General features: G+C 32.4%; 3 protein-coding genes, 1 long non-coding RNA gene and 2 other non-coding genes across 10 annotated transcripts in view; 4 read left to right on the forward strand and 2 right to left on the reverse strand.

Moving 5' to 3' along the window:
* Nucleotides 1-10: 10 nt before the first annotated feature.
* LOC114074935 lies at nucleotides 11-1,697 on the forward strand. Its single transcript, XR_003575317.1, has 3 exons — nucleotides 11-1,059; nucleotides 1,177-1,260; nucleotides 1,353-1,697. It is a non-coding gene; the product is annotated as an uncharacterized LOC114074935 (long non-coding RNA).
* Nucleotides 1,698-4,221: 2,524 nt separating this feature from the next.
* TRNAG-UCC lies at nucleotides 4,222-4,293 on the forward strand. Its single transcript has one exon. It is a non-coding gene; the product is annotated as a tRNA-Gly (tRNA).
* Nucleotides 4,294-7,312: 3,019 nt separating this feature from the next.
* Nucleotides 7,313-7,395, reverse strand: TRNAL-UAA. The gene has a single exon. It is a non-coding gene; the product is annotated as a tRNA-Leu (tRNA).
* Nucleotides 7,396-7,485: 90 nt separating this feature from the next.
* On the forward strand, nucleotides 7,486-13,177 carry LOC107004803 (splicing factor U2af small subunit B). Of its 2 annotated transcripts, XM_015203160.2 has the most exons (6): nucleotides 7,486-7,782; nucleotides 9,803-9,889; nucleotides 9,970-10,051; nucleotides 10,772-10,898; nucleotides 10,997-11,434; nucleotides 12,759-13,177. In XM_015203160.2, exons 1-5 carry the CDS (start codon nucleotides 7,546-7,548, stop codon nucleotides 11,391-11,393), a joined length of 930 nt encoding a protein of 309 aa, XP_015058646.1. In that variant the 5' UTR covers nucleotides 7,486-7,545; the 3' UTR covers nucleotides 11,394-11,434; nucleotides 12,759-13,177. The 2 variants fall into 2 exon arrangements, with proteins under 2 accessions (XP_015058646.1, XP_015058644.1); XM_015203158.2 differs by having other exon boundaries at nucleotides 10,997-13,177.
* A 1,821-nt stretch (nucleotides 13,178-14,998) lies between these two features.
* Nucleotides 14,999-17,718, reverse strand: LOC107004842 (histone deacetylase HDT2-like). Of its 2 annotated transcripts, none has more exons than XM_015203217.2 (7): nucleotides 17,551-17,718; nucleotides 16,568-16,638; nucleotides 15,988-16,461; nucleotides 15,766-15,861; nucleotides 15,568-15,658; nucleotides 15,356-15,485; nucleotides 14,999-15,261 (listed from the first exon to the last, which is right to left on the reverse strand). In XM_015203217.2, the coding sequence occupies exons 1-7, from the start codon at nucleotides 17,561-17,563 to the stop codon at nucleotides 15,213-15,215; spliced, it is 924 nt and encodes a 307-aa protein (XP_015058703.1). In that variant the 5' UTR covers nucleotides 17,564-17,718; the 3' UTR covers nucleotides 14,999-15,212. The 2 variants fall into 2 exon arrangements, with proteins under 2 accessions (XP_015058703.1, XP_015058704.1); XM_015203218.2 differs by lacking the exon at nucleotides 17,551-17,718 and adding an exon at nucleotides 17,343-17,377.
* A 1,234-nt stretch (nucleotides 17,719-18,952) lies between these two features.
* The window catches only part of LOC107004961 (pentatricopeptide repeat-containing protein At2g15820, chloroplastic), a 5,525-nt gene continuing 5,374 nt past the window's right edge, over nucleotides 18,953-19,103 (forward strand). For all 3 annotated transcript variants that reach the window (XM_027912903.1, XM_027912904.1, XM_027912902.1), the window contains exon 1: nucleotides 18,953-19,095. In XM_027912903.1, the coding sequence (XP_027768704.1) occupies nucleotides 19,007-19,095 (89 nt within the window). In that variant the 5' untranslated portion in view covers nucleotides 18,953-19,006. The remainder of the gene's footprint in view (nucleotides 19,096-19,103) is intronic.

Here is a 19,103-nt window from a genome sequence, read left to right on the forward strand (position 1 = left end):
ATTTATTCCGGAAGTCATTACATGTTGTGTTATTCTTCTAAGACATAATATGCTCTTTTACAAAGCTTTGATAATTCTACAGTCATATAAATGATTTTATGTTGCTGCCAGAGACATTTTGTTCTTACCACAGTAGTTGTAAAATGTTGCTGCCTGTTTAGATTTTGCAAAATCAAAACGAATTACCTCTGGTCACAAGCTAATTCTAACAAAAAAAGGACAACTTCTGAAGTGATTCTGAGTCGTTGGGATGAATCATTAGCTGCAACTCTATGTTCTCCTCTAATATAATCAATATTTCCTTAAAATATACCATATAAAATATACATGTAGAGGACACTTCATGTTGTATGCGCCAAGATTCAACTATGGAGACAAGCAATCATTTATTTGTTGAATGTGAATATGCTACAAAAGTAAGAGATACAATAACTCAATGGATAAAAGTCAGTCTACCTACAAGAGGTTTCAAGGAAACAGTAGAAATAATCAAGATAAAACATTGGAAGAGTTTGAAGAAGTAAGTGATAGCAGCTATGTGGGGAGGAAAGCAAGAAATTGGAAACACTTCAAAGGAGTACATATGCAGTATACAGAGATAGTGAACACAATTAATAGAGAAATGGGTGAAACAATATTAATGTTCAATGATACAAAAAATCCAAGTAGATGTAGTCGTTTTTTGGCAAAATTGTGTAATTACATGTCTTTACTTTTCCTCAATATGTTGAGGTTTGGATGATTATAAGTATCTTTTATGGTTTTTATGTTAATAATATTCACATTGGTTGCCAAAATACTTGAAGTTTTCTTTCAACCATCACATCAAATCGTCTTGGTCACCATTTTGTAGTTCCAGCTTTGAAATGTGTCTTCTGAATATCTATAGATATAGTTTCACCCTTCATCTCACCTACTCTTACTAGAGCTTTTTCCCTCATTTTGTAGTTGAAGCTTTCGAAGTTACAAACCTACCAGTTAATTTAACTACAGGAGAACATCAATTAAATAGTACTGGCTCCCTTACAATCAGCACTTCTTTGTTATTTCCTCAACAAGGTTAGCTAACCATATTGTTACCTTCCTCTCCTTCAATCTGTCTTCTCAATATCTACAACTATAGTTAGCTGCTTCAGCTCAACTACTCTTACTAAAGTTATTTTCCTCATTTTGTAGTTGAAGCTTCTGAAGCTATAAACCTACCAGTTACTTCAACTAGAGGAGAAAGTATAGTTAATTGCTTATCTACCTTTGAAGTAGGTCAGTTCAGAAATATTACTTAAACTATTTTCACTATATTGATTTTTAATAATTCGCTAACTGTGTCTAAATATTTTTATTCCTGATACTAGGATCAACGTCGGGTGCATCTTATGCTGCAAGCAGATCAAGTTCAAGACGTACTTCAAATAGAGGTATGTTTCTCTCTACCATAGTAAAAAAAAACTCTGTATGCCTTTACCATAGTAAAAAAAAAATGTATGCCTTTATGTAACAAATAATTGCTTTTTACCATGCACAGGTAGAAATAAGTTAGAAGTAAATCTACAAAATGATAATTTATTGCTAAAAGATTACTTACTTTTAAAGAAAATTCCAAATTGCAAATTTTGTGCAGCAAAAAGATTTCAATATGAATCACCAGGTTTTTGTTGTAATAATGGATCAATTAGGCTAACTTCTCATAACATGCCTATTGAGTTGCGAAATTTATTCTTACGTGACTCCAAGGAATCCCAACATTTTCGANACTATATAATATATCACATTATCTTATCTTCTGTGACAACTATCATCAATGATTCTGATATTTTGACTATTGGGCCCGTGCTTGCCACGGGCCTTCCCCATCTAGTTTAAAAATATATATAAATCCAAAAGTATCAACTTTGGAAAACTTTGGATTTTGGAGTATACACAAAATTACTCAAATGGCTATTGGAAGAATTATAGTTTGGCATTATTAATTACTCCCTCCGTCTCATTTTATGTGGCATCATTTGATCCGACACGGAGTTTAAGAAATAAATGAAAACTTTAAATTGTTTACCAAATTGACCTTTAAAAGTGGACTCACTTTTCTCTCTCCTCATAAATATATTAGAGTACTATTTGAAATTAAGTGGAACCAACAAGGATAAAAGAGGAATTGTACCTTTAAATATATACCATATAAAAAAATGTGACTTTTTTTTGGTACTGACTAAAAAGGAAATAATGCCAAATAAAATGGAACGGAGGGAGTATTATATTGGATCCTTTTTATAAAGAGAGAAAAGAATAATTAGTAGCTTAATTGTCATGACATATTGTGATTTTTTTCACTTTAAATCATTTTACAAAAGAGTTACGACTATATATTCGATTAATATTGATGTTGCGATAAAAAACTCATAATATTCATTATTTTTTAAGAAACGTGTAAAATTTAAAATGAACAGATAAATATAGGGAAAAAAAGTGTATAGTAATTTATCGAACTCGCTCAAAATGGAATCTACAGTATTTAATATAAGTATATGACAACTTACAAGATTAAAAGAAATTAGGATTACTTTTAATTTACAAATTAAACTATGTTTGGCTATTAAAAGTAAAGAAATGGATACACTATTGGTGATTGGACAAAGGTGATCCAAAGCCATATGAATCACAAGTTACATAAGAATTCCATTGGTCGAAGTAGAGCTGTCAAAATGGGTTGATTCAATTCAATTTTATCGGGTTAAAGAGTTAAATAGATTAGAATGGGCTGATCCTTTTAATCAAATGACCTATAAAATAGCAATCCAATCCAACCCTAAGCGGGCCATGGATTGGGATGAATTACCTTCAACCAAAAAACAAATAATTTTTTTTTGTAAAGAATACGAATTTTGATAAATTACACATACATGATAACCAAGATACAACATCCATAGAATCATCTGAGCAAAAAATATTACATGATCACTATTTTCATAAACAAGACAATAAAGGAGAAGTGAAAAATTTAGACATAAAAACAAAAGTAAAAGAGGTCAAAGATTTATAGTTATAATGGAGTAATGGACTTGGGGTAATGAGAAAATTTAGTGGACTAATGACCCTTAAATGTAAAAGATATGTAAAAAAATATAGTTTTAATTTTATATTGATATTTTAAAAATATTCATTGACACAATCTTAACAAGTAAAACAAACACACACACTTTAAAAAAATAAATAAATTCACAATCCGCGGGCTGACATTTGAGGCTTGTGAGTTGAGTTTACAAGGCTAGTGGATCAAATGAGGATGGGCTAAAAAGCCTCGTTTCTAAATGGGCTGAAAACATTGGGTAGTTCTTGCGAGCCTAATCCATTTTGACAGCTCTAGGTCGGAGGTTGGAGGTCTCTTCACTTCACTAATAGGCTTATGCTTAGACTTTGATTGTTATGGACCGGTATTAAGATCAGATTTTAAAATATGTGAATCTAATTTTAATAATTGAACCAGTAATAATGAAAATGAACCCTTCTTTAATGAGATTATATGAACAAATATAGTTTAAACGAGTTAGTGTTTTTTTTTAATTCTTTTCAGAATAATCCTTTTAACTTTTCTATGTTCAATGTAAAAAAGTCGAAAGCCTCTTTTGTTGGGCTCTAAAATACAAATTGCAAGGCTAAATTCAGATCTCCATAACTAGGTCAACATGAGAAATAATGCGTAAATTGAAATTAATCTGACACTATATGGATCGAAACAACATAAGCCTTTTTGTACTCGACAACACACTATATCTATCTAAGAGCATTGGTTTTTTTTTTTCTCTTTAATATATATATTATGCTATTATGGAAGACTTGCTAGTATATACTTTCTACTACTAGAACATGTAGTATTGGGGTATAAAATAGTAGTGAGGAGACTTAAAAAGAATTTTTTTTCTGGCCTAAAATGATTTTGTAACAATTATGATTTGTGTTATTAGTTAATGAAAATTCTTACAAGATGAATGAATCGTTATCAGTTTGAACTCTAGGAAGATACACTAGATTTTATTTCAGAAAATCGTTGTATTTGAAACATTAATAATTGTGTATCGATACATCATAGGTTAGAGTTCAAAAAAAGAACAAACTAATAAACTCGATCTTTTTCTAATGAACCTGACCTAATTATTCTCAGTTTGGTATATAAAATTTAATTACTAAAAAACATTGAATATAAGAAGATATCTTATTATTATAACAACAGCGTTTGTAGTCCAACGGTTAGGATAATTGCCTTCCAAGCAATAGACCCGGGTTCGACTCCCGGCAGACGCATATTTTTTTTTATTTCATCTTTTCTCCGACTCGAAAATACTTTTTTCTCCGACTTGAAAATACTTCTTTATGTTATTGAGAAAATAACACAAAAAGTGTCTATGGGGAGGAGAACAACAACGTATCGAGTATAATCAATAACATTAGATATTTTATAGGGAAAAGGGTCTGATATACCCCTCAACTTTGTCATTTGGAGCTGATATACCCCTTATTATGAAAGTGGCTCATATATACCCCTACTTATAGACAAATGGCTCACATATACCCTTTTCCTCTAACGGAAATGAAAAAAAAGATAATTTTAATCTAACTTTTTATTATTTTTTTCTACAAAAATATAATCCCATATGAGTAAATTTAATCCTCGTCATATTTTTTTGACTTTTTTTTTGTTTCAATGACTAATTTATAATTATTATTTTGATAATCAAATTTATTTATGTTTCACTAATATTCTTGTAAAACTTGTTGTACATGACCAAATTTTTTTCTTCGAATACAAAAATCAAATTACAATATAGACAAAAAAAATAGTTTAATTTTTTTTTCTTTAAACAAAGAAATGAAAGAAAAAAACAAAATAAGAATAAGAAACTCAAATAATTATAATAAAAGAAGTCAAAAAATAATTTATGTATTAAAAAAATTAAAATATACCTTGAACTTTGATAGAAGAATCATATATACTCCTAAATAATTTTTTTAAAAAATTAAAAGTAATAAATATAAATTTAAAACTAATTTTTTTAACTTCCGTTAAATGAAGGGTATATGTGAGCCATTTTGTAACGGTAGGGGTATATGTGAGCCGTTTGTATAACGGTAGGGGTATATATGAGTCACTTTCATAACGAGGGGTATATCAGCTCCAAATAACAAAGTTTAGGGGTATATCAGACCATTTTCCCTATTTTATAATATTTTGTAACATTAGAGAGATTTTGTAATATTACATCTTATTTTGTAATATTAGTTGTTGTTCTTTTTTTTTTTACTTGAAATACTTCTTTATGTTATCGAGAAAATAACACAAAAAGTGTCGACGGGGAGGAGAACAATAATAACATATTTTTTTTTGTTCTCCGACTTGAAAATACTTCTTTATGTCATTGAGAAAATAACACAAAAGTATCGACGGGGAGGAGAACAACAACATATCTAGTATAATCAATAACATTAGTGATAAAACTTCTATAATATTTTTTTTGGTAAACTATCTTCATTTAAAAGATTTATATACAACGTATCAAAATACATGATCAAGAGTAGAAAATAATAGTAATTGAATTTTTTTCTATAATAAATCTTTTCTATACTATCTCAGTAAGAAATTTATAAACGATCTAAACAATTTATTCATTATAGCGATTAAATGCTAAGATTTATATGAATTTCTTCTTAATCTAATACTTTGAACTATTGATGAAAAATAAAAAGTGAAAAGGTGGAATTTTTTAAAAATTCAATGAGTGAAAAAATTGGTTGTCAATTCTCTTTTTAAAAAGACAAATAGAAAGAATTAGAAAAACAAAATGATAAAAGAGCAAGAAATAAATAGTGAATGTGGAAATATGATAGAAAGAAGCACGAGTGTTTGTCACACATCAAATGTCATCATATAATAAGAAATCGAACCATCTCATCATTATTAATCGCGTTATACGTTAATCGTTTTATTCAATTTAGAAAAAAAATAACAAAAGAGGAGTAGCTTTTATATATTCTAACATCGACTTTTTGTATAATGGTCTGAACTCATCGAATGTTGTTGTTGGTAGAGAAAAAGAGAAATAATAACAGTTATATATTAATTGATCTAATATATAAATGAGAAAATTATATATAGTGACAAACTATTAAATCAAACTAAAAGCTATAATCACATTTTGATTTAATTGTGCCATGTAGCAAACTGTTTGTCAGTCACTTCTCTCCTTCAAACTCTCGCTCGCCACTCTCCCTTTCTTGCTCTATCTCTCGCTCGCTCCCTCTCACTTTTATACAAACACAAGTATATAAAATGCGTTTGTGTTTGTATAAAACGAGAAAAAAATTATATATATACATATATTTTCGTTCCCCTCTCTCAGATCTCGCTCGCTACCCTCGCCTCTATCGCTTATACAAATAGAAACGAAATGTATAAATTGTGTTTCTGTTTGTAAAAGCGAGAGAAAATTGTATATACACATGCAAATACATATATATTCGTCCTATATACACTTATAATTATACAATACAAATATTCCACTGCCCAATTTTCTTTTGTCTTTCTCTCTTTCTCGTTTTAAACATACACAAATTATACAATTGATTTGTATACAACTGCTTTTTTTTTTGTATATGTATAGCGAATTATACAATTCATTTCATTGTATATGTATAGTGAATTATACAACTGTTTTTTTTTTGTATATGTATAGCGAAATATAAGATATTTATGTTTGCTATGGAGCGTAATTATACAAATTTTGCTATATCATACAAATATAAATTTTGCGTTTGCTATATGTGAAGGTTGCTCTATATAAAACATAACAAAATTTGCATACTCAAACACTAACTTCTCGTCCAATGACCTGAACTCAATGAATGTCGACAAATACAAAAAAAGGTTATACACTAATCAATCTATTCAATATAATAAAAAATGTAATTAAAAAAAAGAAGTAGCTTTTACGTACTCCAACACTGACTTCTCGTCCAACGACTTGAACCCATTGAATGTCCTCGGCTCACCATAGAAATAAAAAAAAGGTATGGTGACCATGAGGTCGAATATAAAACGTAACATAAAAAACAATAGCTTTTACGTACTCCAACACTGACTTCTCATCCAATGACTTGAACCCATCGAATATCGTCGTGCCCACCGAAAAGATGAAAGAAAGGTATGGTGACCATGGGGTGAGGGGCGAATATAAAACGTAACATAAAAGGAGTAGTTTTTACGTACTCCAACGACCTAAACCCATCGAATGTTGTCGTACTCAGCGGAAAAATAAAAAAAATGGTATGGTGGCTGTGGGGTTCGAACCCACGCGCACTTATGTGCAGAAGATCTTAAGTCTTCCCCCTTAACCACTCGGGCAAACCACCTGAACATTCATAAAGTGCACTCTTAATTTATCTAATCACAAATTTTGTGTAGAATTATCTAGAAGCTTCTTCATCGTATATAATCCCTCTTCATCTTCATCTTCTCAACAATTACAGAAGAAGAGAAGTTTCCAGAATCTCAAATTGGTAATGGCAGAACACTTAGCTTCAATTTTCGGTACTGAAAAAGATAGAGTGAATTGCCCTTTCTACTTCAAGATCGGTGCTTGTAGACATGGAGATCGATGTTCCAGGCTCCACACGAAACCCAGTATTAGTCCTACTATTCTCCTCTCAAATATGTATCAGAGACCTGATTCAATTACCCCTGGTGTTGATGCTCAAGGCAATCCTATTGATCCTCGCAAAATCCAGGAACATTTTGAGGTATACCCATTAAGTTTTTCTGCTGTAAATTACTGTTTTTGTTACGATTTGACATGGTTTATGATATGATTGCTTCTTTTGGGATATACCCAGTTAGTTTTTTCTGCTTTGTTGCTACAATTTGTTTGTTTCATGAAAAAAGACCTTTGCTTTAGGTGTTTTAGTATGAACCATAGTGAGTTTTGTGTGTTTTATGATATGGTTGCTTCTTTTTGAGGTATACCCAATTTGGTTTTTCTGCTTTTCATGCCCATCATGTTGCCTGGATTGACATGTTTTATGATATGATTGCTTCTTTTTGAGGTATACCCAGTTAGGTTTTTCTGCTTTACTTGTCTGTTGTTGCTACAATTTGTTCGTTTCATAAATAAAGACCTTTGCTTTAGGTGTTTTGTGTTTTATGAGATGATTGCTTCTTTTTGAGGTATACCCAGTTAGTTTTTTCTGATTTTACTTGTCTATTTTATTGACTATTGTTGGTATAATAGTAAGGAATGATAGTGCATTTGATATGTTGTATGATACAATTGCTTCTTCTGGAGGTATACCCAAATGGTTTATTTCTGATTTACTTGTCTATTTTATTGATAATTGTTGCTACAATTTGCTTATTTCAGGAAAAAGACCTTTGTTTTAGGTGTTTTGGTATGAATGATAATGAATTTCGTGTGTTATGATATGATTGCTTCTTTAGAGGTAGTTAAGTTCTTCTGCTTTACTTGTCTGTTTTATTGGGTCATTGTTGCCTCTATATATGTGTGCTTCATGAAAAAAAGAGACTGTTATTGTAGAGGTATTATAGTATGAATGATCCGTGATTCGACATGTTTTATGATATGATTGCTTCTTTTGCGGTATACCCAGTTAGATGCTTCTGTTTTTTTTTGTTTTTTTTTTTTGTGGTTGAAACTGGTAACTAGTTAGGTGCTTCTGTTTTATCGATCATTATTGCCACTATTTGTGTGTTTCGTGTAAAGAACCCATTTGTTATATGAATTATAGTAAGGAATGATCATGGATTTGATATGTTTTATGATATGATCGCTTTCCTTTGAGGTGTACCCAGTTAAGTTCTTCTGTCTTATTGATCATTGTTGCCACTATTTCTGTGTTCCGTGTAAAAGAAACCTGTTGTTGTAGGAATTATAGTAAGGAATGATCATGAATTTGATATGTTATATGATATGATTGCTTCCCTTCAAGATTTAGCCAGTTAAGTTCTGCTTTACTTGTCTGTTTTATTGGTCATTCTTGCTAGTATTTGTGCAATTCATGAAAAAAAATGGAATTTTGTGGAAGGTATTGTAGTATGCATGGTCGGGAATTTTGTGTGTTTTATGATATTGACTGCTTCTTTTGAGGTATGCCATGTTGTTTTTTCTTTGTTACTTGTCTATTTTATTGGTCATAGTTGCCACTATTTGTGCATTTCATGAAAGAAAAGACTGTTGTGTAGAGGTATTATAATGATCCATGATTTGACATGTTCTATGGTATGAAATATGATTGGTTATTTTTAGGTATACCCAGTTAGGTCCTTGTGCTTTATTGATCATTGTGGCCACTATTTGTTTGTTCCGTGTAAAAAGCCGTTGTGGGTTTTATAGTAAGGAATGATCTTGGATATGACATGCTCTATGATATAATTGCTTCTTTCAAGGTATACCTAGTTGTGTCTTCTGTTTTATTGATCATTGTTGCCACCATTTGTGTGTTCCATGTAAAAAGATCATTCTTGTAGGTATTATAGTAAGGAATGATCTTGGATTTGACATGTTTTATGATATAATTGCTTCTTTTGAGTAAGCTTTATGTTGAATTGGAATTGAAGCAGGGCATTGCTTTTTAGTGGTTCATAATGCTCCCTCCACCCTGAAATAGTTTTTTGCTAAGGTATTACTTATTTTGGGATGAAGGGCGTAGTAGTTAGCAAATAGCTTTGCACTTTGTGATCTTAGAAAATATATGCGATGTAACTAATTGGATATTTGAAATATGACTTGTTATGGTACTGTGGCAGGATTTTTATGAAGACTTGTTTGAAGAACTGAACAAGTATGGAGAGATTGAGAGCCTGAATATTTGTGACAATCTGGCTGATCACATGGTAGGTTTTTTGTGCTTTCTTGTAGTCATCCATTGACTGTGACTGGTGGTCTCAACTATGTAGTAATGTACCCTGTGCAGGTTGGTAATGTTTATGTTCAGTTTAGTGAGGAAGAGCAGGCTGCAAATGCACTGAAGAATCTTACTGGGAGATTCTATGCCGGTAAGTTTCTATTCTTTCAAACCATATCAGTGATAAATATTTGAATAGAGGAGAAATAATTCAAAATGGTGAAAGAACGTGTCATGTATGAATTTTATTATCTGGACCAGGTTCATAACTACACCCAACCAAGAGTGTTCAATTGAACACCCTTCGCTGGAAATTATGTTGTGTGTATATATAGGTGATAGAACTGCTAAGGCGAATGACAAGGAGGAGGTGTCTGCTAAACGGCAGAGAGCAGTGAGGAATCCGTTTGAATCAATTCGACTTCTGAAAGTTTATAACTATGTTTTATTCCAATCCCCACATGTTCTTGTAAGGGAAAGTTAAATGTTCCGTCCCCATCCCACATATTTTTTCAAGAAAATTGTTAATTAGGTCAAATATATGGTCAGTGATCTTTTATTTTCTTTAAAATTGAGGTGGTTAATGAAACAAAAAAACTCATTTTGTGTTGTGCAAGTTCCGAGGCAGCAATCTAAATTTTGTTTTTTATCACCCTTTACCACCATGCTAAAGTATTAGTTGTATAAAGGGTGTTCAACGTTTAGTGTGTATCAATGAATAATAGAATTTGACCTATATACTACATAATTTATGGTGGCTGTAGCTCTCCGAGTCTCCAACCATGATTGGAGCATATAGCCCGTCTTGTTCAGTTTGTCACCAATAGTTCATAATGTGACTATTTTCTCCCTTTGGTAATAAACTCTGCAGGAAGGCCCATCATTGTTGATTTCTCTCCTGTGACTGATTTTCGTGAAGCCACCTGTCGACAGTACGAGGAAAATGTCTGCAACCGCGGTGGATATTGCAACTTTATGCACCTCAAAAAGATCAGCAGGTTATTTCCACTCTATGCAAAATATTAACAATTCATTTATAAACAGTTGTCTTAGAAATTCAGTTGTAACTGACTTGTCTTTTATACCGAGTAATTAGGGAATTGCGACGTCAGTTGTTTGGAAGGTATAGGACAAGGCACAGCAGAAGCAGGAGCCGAAGCCCTTATAGGCATCGCAGCTATGAAGACCGCTCTCACAGGAGTCATAGTAGAAAGCATGATGAAAGGGACCATTATTATGAGAGTCGGAGCAGGAGGAACAGAAGTACAAGCCCTGACCACAGGAGGGGTAGGAGTAGGAGTCCTGGTGGCAGGAGAGACCGAAGTCCAGTTAGGGATGGCAGCGAAGAGAGGCGCGCAAGAATTGAGCAGTGGAACCGGGAAAAAGAACAGGCAGAACTTGATAACAGGGCTAATGCAGACAGTAACTACAAAAATGAAAGCAATGAGAATGGATCTGCTCCTAACCAAGATCAATATTATAATCAACAATGACAAGAAAGTGCATATGGATAATGAATGAAAATATCGTGCTGGTTTGTGTCCTTATCCCTTATGATTTTTGATGCTTTTGTTCTGTCCTAATGTATTGTCTTCTGAGAGGGCCACCTGCCGTGAAATAGAGCTTAATGCCCATTTTCTACTTGCAGGGGGTGCAGGTTTTCAATTCTTTGATAAGCAATCTGAAAAGTTTTCGACCTTTAAATTTTTTGGTGTTCTGGCTTTAGATATGCTTCTTTTTGTGAATCATTCGTTGTTTGTTATTGCATCTACCCTTTGAATTAATATTTCAAGTTGAAATAGTGGTTTGAACATAAATTATAATTGAATTTTTAGACTTGAAGTCCCACCCACAATTTTCAACTGTCACAAACTTCTTATCCCAAAAACATAGCTATTGGAACACAACTTCAACCACCTGCCCTAAATGTTTGTGTCATTTCAATTTGTTTTACAATTTTGAACTTCTGTTGAGTGTTATACATTTTTTTTTGACTTGTTGTTTTGATGTGAAATTCCTCCGAAATTCCTCAATATTTATCCTATGTGACATTGTTCAAATTCCACAAACTATTGTGTTATTGTTTGGGAGAAAAACTTACTGATATCAGCATGTAGTTTTGGAGTGCCAGAAATGTAAGGTGCAATTGTATGTTGTCACAAAGTTCCAAAACTTGTTGAATTGGTGGTAAATTCTCTGCACTGTAATAATACCAGTTTCAAAAAAAAAAAAAAAGGAACTCTGAATATCATACCACTTCTACATGTGCTATCATCAAATGAATGCTCATCATTAATTTGCCTTTTAAAGCGACTCGTGCAGTGTTGCCTCCCAAATAGCATTGTCGTGTAACGTTTCTGTTACAGGGTTTTTCCCACTGCATATAAACTATTCCATAATTGTCAGGTAGGATTGGATTATGTAAAAAAGTAATAATAAACTCATCTCATGCAGTGTTGCCTTCCCAAAAAGCACTGTCGTGTAACGTTTCTGTTACAGGGTTTTCCACTGCATTAACTATTCCATAATTGTCAGGTAGGATTGGATTATAAAAAGTGATAATAGACTTAGCTTGTCGTAACATTTCTTGGTCATCCATTTGTTCTTCTAGGTTATCCAGGCTGAAATGTCCTTTTCCCCGCTCTAGGTTTAGGTTTTGCATTTTAAGGGCTTTGTAATAAGAGACGTAGACGATAACTTGCATGATGTTTACTTGTATAATCTTTTGCAAATGCATTGTGTGCTTGTTTGTGCAGTCAGGTTTCTTATGACCAGAGCTCATCCAGGCTAGTAGCTTTCAAACTGTTGTTTGGCCTTTTTCTTCATTTTTATTACTGCTTACCGGGAAATGTATACAGGTTATGGAGCCAAATCAGAGGATATATACCAACAGGTTTGATTTCACAGGCATTTGCAGGGACGAGAGAAGAATGACCGATCTGTAGGTGGAGACGACAAATGTTCTAATTCTTATTCCTTTAGTCTACTTTTAGGTTAGGGTAATGCAACTTCGGAACTTGGAACTGCTAGTTTTGCATCCTCCAGACTAGTGTTTGCTATAATGTATCGCGGTGAACTTATACGAGACCCTGTCTAAGGTCCTGAATGCTCAGTCGTCTAGAAAAGAATCTTGATGATATTATTTAGGTACTCTTATCTTTTACTTGGTTTTGGCCTTCGAACGAACAGTACGGTCTGTACTGTGTGTATGTTGGCGTTTGGACTATATTTGGTTGAAGTCGAGTTTAACTGTGATGTTACCTTATCGTTTTGGTAATTTTTTTCACTGTTCTAACAGTTTATTGAAACTCTCTAATTATGCCATATTAAACCTATTTAAATGATTTGATCAAAATTTAATCAAATACTGTCAGCATGAATTGCATATGCTTTTCCAAAATAGTCAAAGTTTACGTTGCAATTTCAAGAGGTAAAGCAATATGTAGGTATGGTTAACAATTTAAACTTCATGAAACTCAAATTAATAAATAATTATTTTCTGGCTGAATAACTGAATATATAACGAACTATATTGAGTGTATTAATAGAAGAATCAACTATTCAAAACATTATTTAACTAATTTCAATACTATGTTACTATGTGTTGTCATAATAAAAATATTGTGCTATTTGGGGTTCAAATTTGAAACCCCTTCATTCAAATGAACACTCATCACCACTTTTGTCAAATAGTGTTGAATTTTAAATATATATCCTTTATATATAGAATTTCACGCACACATATATATAGAGTCCGGAGCTTAAAGGGTATAAAATATTAACAAAAATTTTAAAACGGTATATGAATTTTTATTTTAATCAAAACGACAAAATCGCTGGAATGGCAGCGATTTAGTTCGCCGGAAAAAAAGCAAAATCGCTGCAGCAGCAATTTACAAAATTTGATTTTTTTTAATTTTTTTTTTTAAAGAAATTGCTGCCAAGGCAGCGTTTTACCTTTAATTTTTTAAAAAAATTATTTATTGAATTTTTTTTAACAAAATTAAAAGCAAATCGCTACAAGGGCAGCGATTTGTATCAAATTTTTTTTAAAAAAATGTTGTATCAACTTGAGGCTTCAACTTTTTGATATAAAATCGCTGCAAGGGCCGTGATTTGCTTTTAATCTTTTTTTTAAAAAATTCAAATAAATAATAAAAAAAATTAAAGGTAAAACGCTGCATTAAAAAGACATTTTAAAAAAAATTAAATTTTGCAAATCGCTACTATAACAACTATTTTGCTTTTTCGGACGAACTATATCGCTGCTATTTCAGCGATTTTACCATTTTGGTTAAAATAAAAATTTATATACCGTTTTGAAATTTTTGTTAACATTTTATACCCTTTAGGCTCCGGACTCCATATATATATATATATATATATATATGTAATGTAATGTAATTCTTCGACAAAGGATATCCAATAGGACACCCTGGATGGCTGTTGCTACGCCACTGTCTATAAATCGGTGACTACATGCAACTCACGTGTCTAAGAACTAGTACCATGAAAAAGAGGTAACACAAACAAGATGATAAATTGAAGTATTTAGAAGATGAAAATTCTTTATAAACACTCCTTTTATTAAGATTTATTATTTCTTTCCAAATCTTTAAAAAATGTTTGAGGAATTGTATGCTTCGTGGTGTTTAATCAACTTCCCAAATTAGACAATTGAAGAGTGTATTATGTTAAGGCTTTTCCCCCACCCATCTCATCGAAAAGATCAGTCGTGTTTTCCCTTATCCTTAAAAAGGCAACTCGAAATCGATGGGATATTAAGGGGATGCAAAATGTTGGAACTATTCTTGGCTTAAATTGTTAAATAGTTGTAATAATCAAGGGAAACAAAGATATATTCCAAATGATAATTCTTTTCACAGTACCTTATTCTCCTAAAAAATAAGTCTTATTTATGAGTTAATTCATCAAACTCCGATCCAACAACACATTCTACAGGTTCGAAGAGAACTGGAGCCCAACTAGTGAGAGTATGCTCTCCGATGGAGATTAAAGATTGTTTTCAATAGACCACAAGTTAAAAGAAAGTTTTTAATCAAAGCAGTAACAGGCTCATCACAGTTAAAAAACAATGAACTATGAAGTAGTAAGATTAAAGGATCATATTAAAAAAGGTGTTCAAAATAGTAATGAATAATAGATAGGGGCAAAACTTTCTGGTAACAAAAACATTCATCAAAATTGACCTACTAAGGAAAATAGCTTAATCCATAGAGAGACCAAACATCTATAAACTAAAAAAATAAAAATAAAAATTCTTTGCTCTTCAACAACATCTTTCAAGCACTCTACTTCCTTCCTTGCTTGCCCTTGAAGTTCTTTTGGCCACTGAAGTTCCTGCACAAGTAATGTCAATAAAAAATTAGCCGTGTTTCAAGCGAAGGGCGTGGGGGAAAAGGGGAAGGGGCTTTGCGGGGTTTGTTGTACATACTTGTTGTTAGATTTGTTGCCAGAGAACTGACCACCAGATTTTGGGGACTGAGTTTTCGGTTTGTTGTTACCATTGAATGCAGGTTTACCATTTTGCTTAGCAGAAGGGGTGGCTGGACCTTTCTTACCACCTGAAAAAAAAAAGGATGTCAACGACAAAGGTCGTATAGTAACATTTCATTAAATGAAACATGAAATATATATATAACCGACCTGACTTGTTGTCGGGGGTTGCTTGTTTAGCTTTTTTGCCAGAGCCAGGAGCTACTTTAGGAGATGGAGCTGGTCTCTTCTTCTGCTCAACCTTTTTATCATTAAAATATCGATTAGGCAAAACTAATCTAATTACGACGCCTTCACAAGTCCGGAAAAAAATTGAGCACGATCACAGAAAGATCCAAAATTTAGTACCTTTTTAGGTGTCTCTTCTTCTGAATCATCATCTTCCTCGGAATCATCATCATCATCCTCGGAATCATCAGAAAGATCCATCCCTTCCGGTCCATCCTAGAATAAACAACAGGAGAAAATGTTCAATACGCCCAGATGGAATATAAGGAAAAAGATTTTTCCTCGTATAAAAAGATAAAAAGATGCAGAATAAGCATTAACAAAAGTCTTTATGAATCATACCATGCCTAGAGGCACATCATCAGAGTCATCTTCAGAATCGTCTTCATCATCAGAGTCATCTTCAGAATCGTCATCATCTTCATCAGATTCCGCCTCTTTCTTTGATTCAGCTACCTTAGCATTTTTCTCATCCTTCACAGGTGCAGACTTCTTTGCATCAGGCTTTACATCCTTCACATCAGCCTCAAGTTTTCCATTCAGTGCCTCCATAACATTCTCTTCATCCGAAAAAACATCATCTCCAGAGTCGATTTCATCACTGCTCGGATCATCAGCAGAGTATCCCATGAAGTGCACACTCCCATTTTTCCATCCATGTGAAAGTTCAAACTCCTTTTCAAAGACCAAGTCAAACATCAACTGAGGTCTATCCTCAGCGGATAGAGTTCCAATGACATATTTGTTATCTCCAACAGTTAGGCGTAGTGGAACATATTTGGCTTCTTTGACATCCTTCACTTCACCTATGGCAGCCTACAAACAAACCAACATTTCAACATTCCAAAACGCGCTGATATCCATTTAAAAGCAAAGAGACATTATATTAGCATTGAGAAAGAATACCAAGAAAAAACCTAACCTGGGAAATATGAATGAGCTTGAAAAGCTCGGGCTTAACCTTTAGTGTTTGTCCTGCTTTCACTTCAACACCTATACATAGTTTATGTGAAAGAGATGTCACACCTTAATAAGTTACACAGCATACAACAACAACAAACCCTGTATGATCCCACGAGGGAGGGAGGGGTCGGGGAGTGTATACAGCCTTTTCTTAACTTACTAATACTAAAAAGTGATATCAAAATTTCGAAGAACACCTATAACTTACTAATACTAAAAAGTGATATCACAAAATATTTATATTTCAAAGTAGGGCATTTAGCTCAAAGATTGCAACTTATTTCTCTTATCTGATGTTATAATTTGGGTTTAAAATTCATCAAGATTATGTCTTAAAAAAAGTTCAACATAAAATCTGGCAAACAATTGCTTTTACACATACCACACAAAGTGCATACAATCTAACACTACAATGAATACACATTACCAGTAACACAGCCTAAGATTGGACAACATATCAGTTAGAAACTAACAAAAGAAGCTCCGTAACCTTGAAAAATTATAACTTTTTCTTTGAATAATCACCCATAAACAAGAAAAACCCATATAAAACATACAGAAATTGACTTTCAAGCATAACACAAAACACTACAAGGTAACTAACACACACACACACAAAAAAAAAACAGCACAACAACAACATAACAAGCAAAATCCCACAAAGTTCATTACTTTCTTTTCAAGTAATCAAAAACCAAACAAGGGAACACATAAAAACTGATTTTTAAACACACCCCAAAACTCCATTGACGATGTGAAGAACTCAAATATTAAGGGCAACAAAGTAAAGCAAGGAAACACACAGAAATCAAATTTCAACCATAAACTCTATTAAGCAACAACAAAATACCCACAAAGTTAATTACTTTCAATTCAAATAATCACCAATAAAGAAGCAGAAAACACAGATAAAAACACAATAAAATTGAATTTTAATCATACCCCAAAACTCCATTGATGATTGTTTGAAAAGCTGAGAAACTGGGGGCGAAGTAAGAGAGCAAAAAAGACTGCTATACGAAGTGCAAAGATTGAAGAGGGCGGTACAAGTGAGGGTTTTAGAGGGTTTATATAGAAAAAATTGCCGCTTAACTAGGGTTTATGGTTTCCCAATTTGACAAAAAGTTTCAATTTTTTTTGTATACTAAAGAAAACCCGATGGGCCTAGTTTGAGGTAGCCCAATATACCATTATCATTTATGGGCCAATATTTGAACAACTTTTTATTGACTCTTTTTTTTTTTGGTGAAATTCACGAACGTCTCAAATGTCTTGATATATCGTATTTTGATTTTGAATAGATTTTGATATATTTGCTTCTTGATTTTAAATACATTACTCAATGTTTTAATACGTTGCGTAACATGACGTATCCGATCGATATCATGTAAAGTGATGTATCTAACTCATATATAGGATAAAGTGATGTAGAGAATTTTTGTGATTTTGTCAAATAATAATTTTTTTTTAAAAAATATGATAAAATAAATTGTATATTAAGTAATTTTTCCTATTTATATCAGGTAGCCACACTATGGCAAGCATTTAAAAGTTGTGTAGTTTTTAATTTTTGTTCCACATATTGCCATATTTATAGTCTTTTTTTTTAGTAGTAACATTCACAAAGCACAAGTTTTTATTCTATATAAGGTATGAATTAGTGTCTGTAAAATTTATGTTTATATAGGTATAAACTCACTTTTAGAACTTGCAAAGTTTTGTTTTGAGAAACATAAAACTTATTCATACATAAATTTAGCCCTATTTTATTTGAATTAGCAATATATATATACTGACATAATATATAACGAAATTTTGACAGGCCCAAATCTTTATTTGTAACACTTTGTGGGATGGACTCATGCATGTAGCTTTGGATCTTCGTGAGGTTAGAGATCTGAAGATAATTGAATATTTGAAATATAAGTTTGTTAAAATAACTCGTGAAGGAGATATATACTTGAAGCTTAACTAACACACATTATTCGTAAGTGAGGAAATTTCAAATAGTTGAAGTCACTAATTCATGATAATTGAGAATATTTGAGATTTTAACGAAAACATACACGTCATATTGAGGCAGAGCGAATAAAATGAAAGTTATCATCTTGTTTTTTGTTTGATAAACATGTGCAATCCATACATAAAACAGTAGCGGAGTCAGAATTTTTAAAAAGAGATTTAAAATTCGTATAAATAAATATACTGAGTAAACGAAGAAAGTTTAACATCTATTATATATACATAAAATATTATTTTAATTATATATAAATAATATAATTTTCCGTCTAAGAGAGTTTGAATGAACGCCTTTAACTAAGATGGCTCCGCTACTGACATAAAATATTTGAATTGTTTAGAGTAACTCGAAATAATTTAGTCTACGCCTTTACTCTTCATGTCCACTCCACTGTTATGTAATACTTCCCTTATCCAATCCTCCATGCCCACCGTCCTCCGCCCTCCCTCCTCCCCACTCCGCCACCACCACGGCG

This window comes from Solanum pennellii, chromosome 11 (assembly GCF_001406875.1).
Source record: "Solanum pennellii chromosome 11, SPENNV200".
NCBI lineage: Eukaryota > Viridiplantae > Streptophyta > Magnoliopsida > Solanales > Solanaceae > Solanum > Solanum pennellii.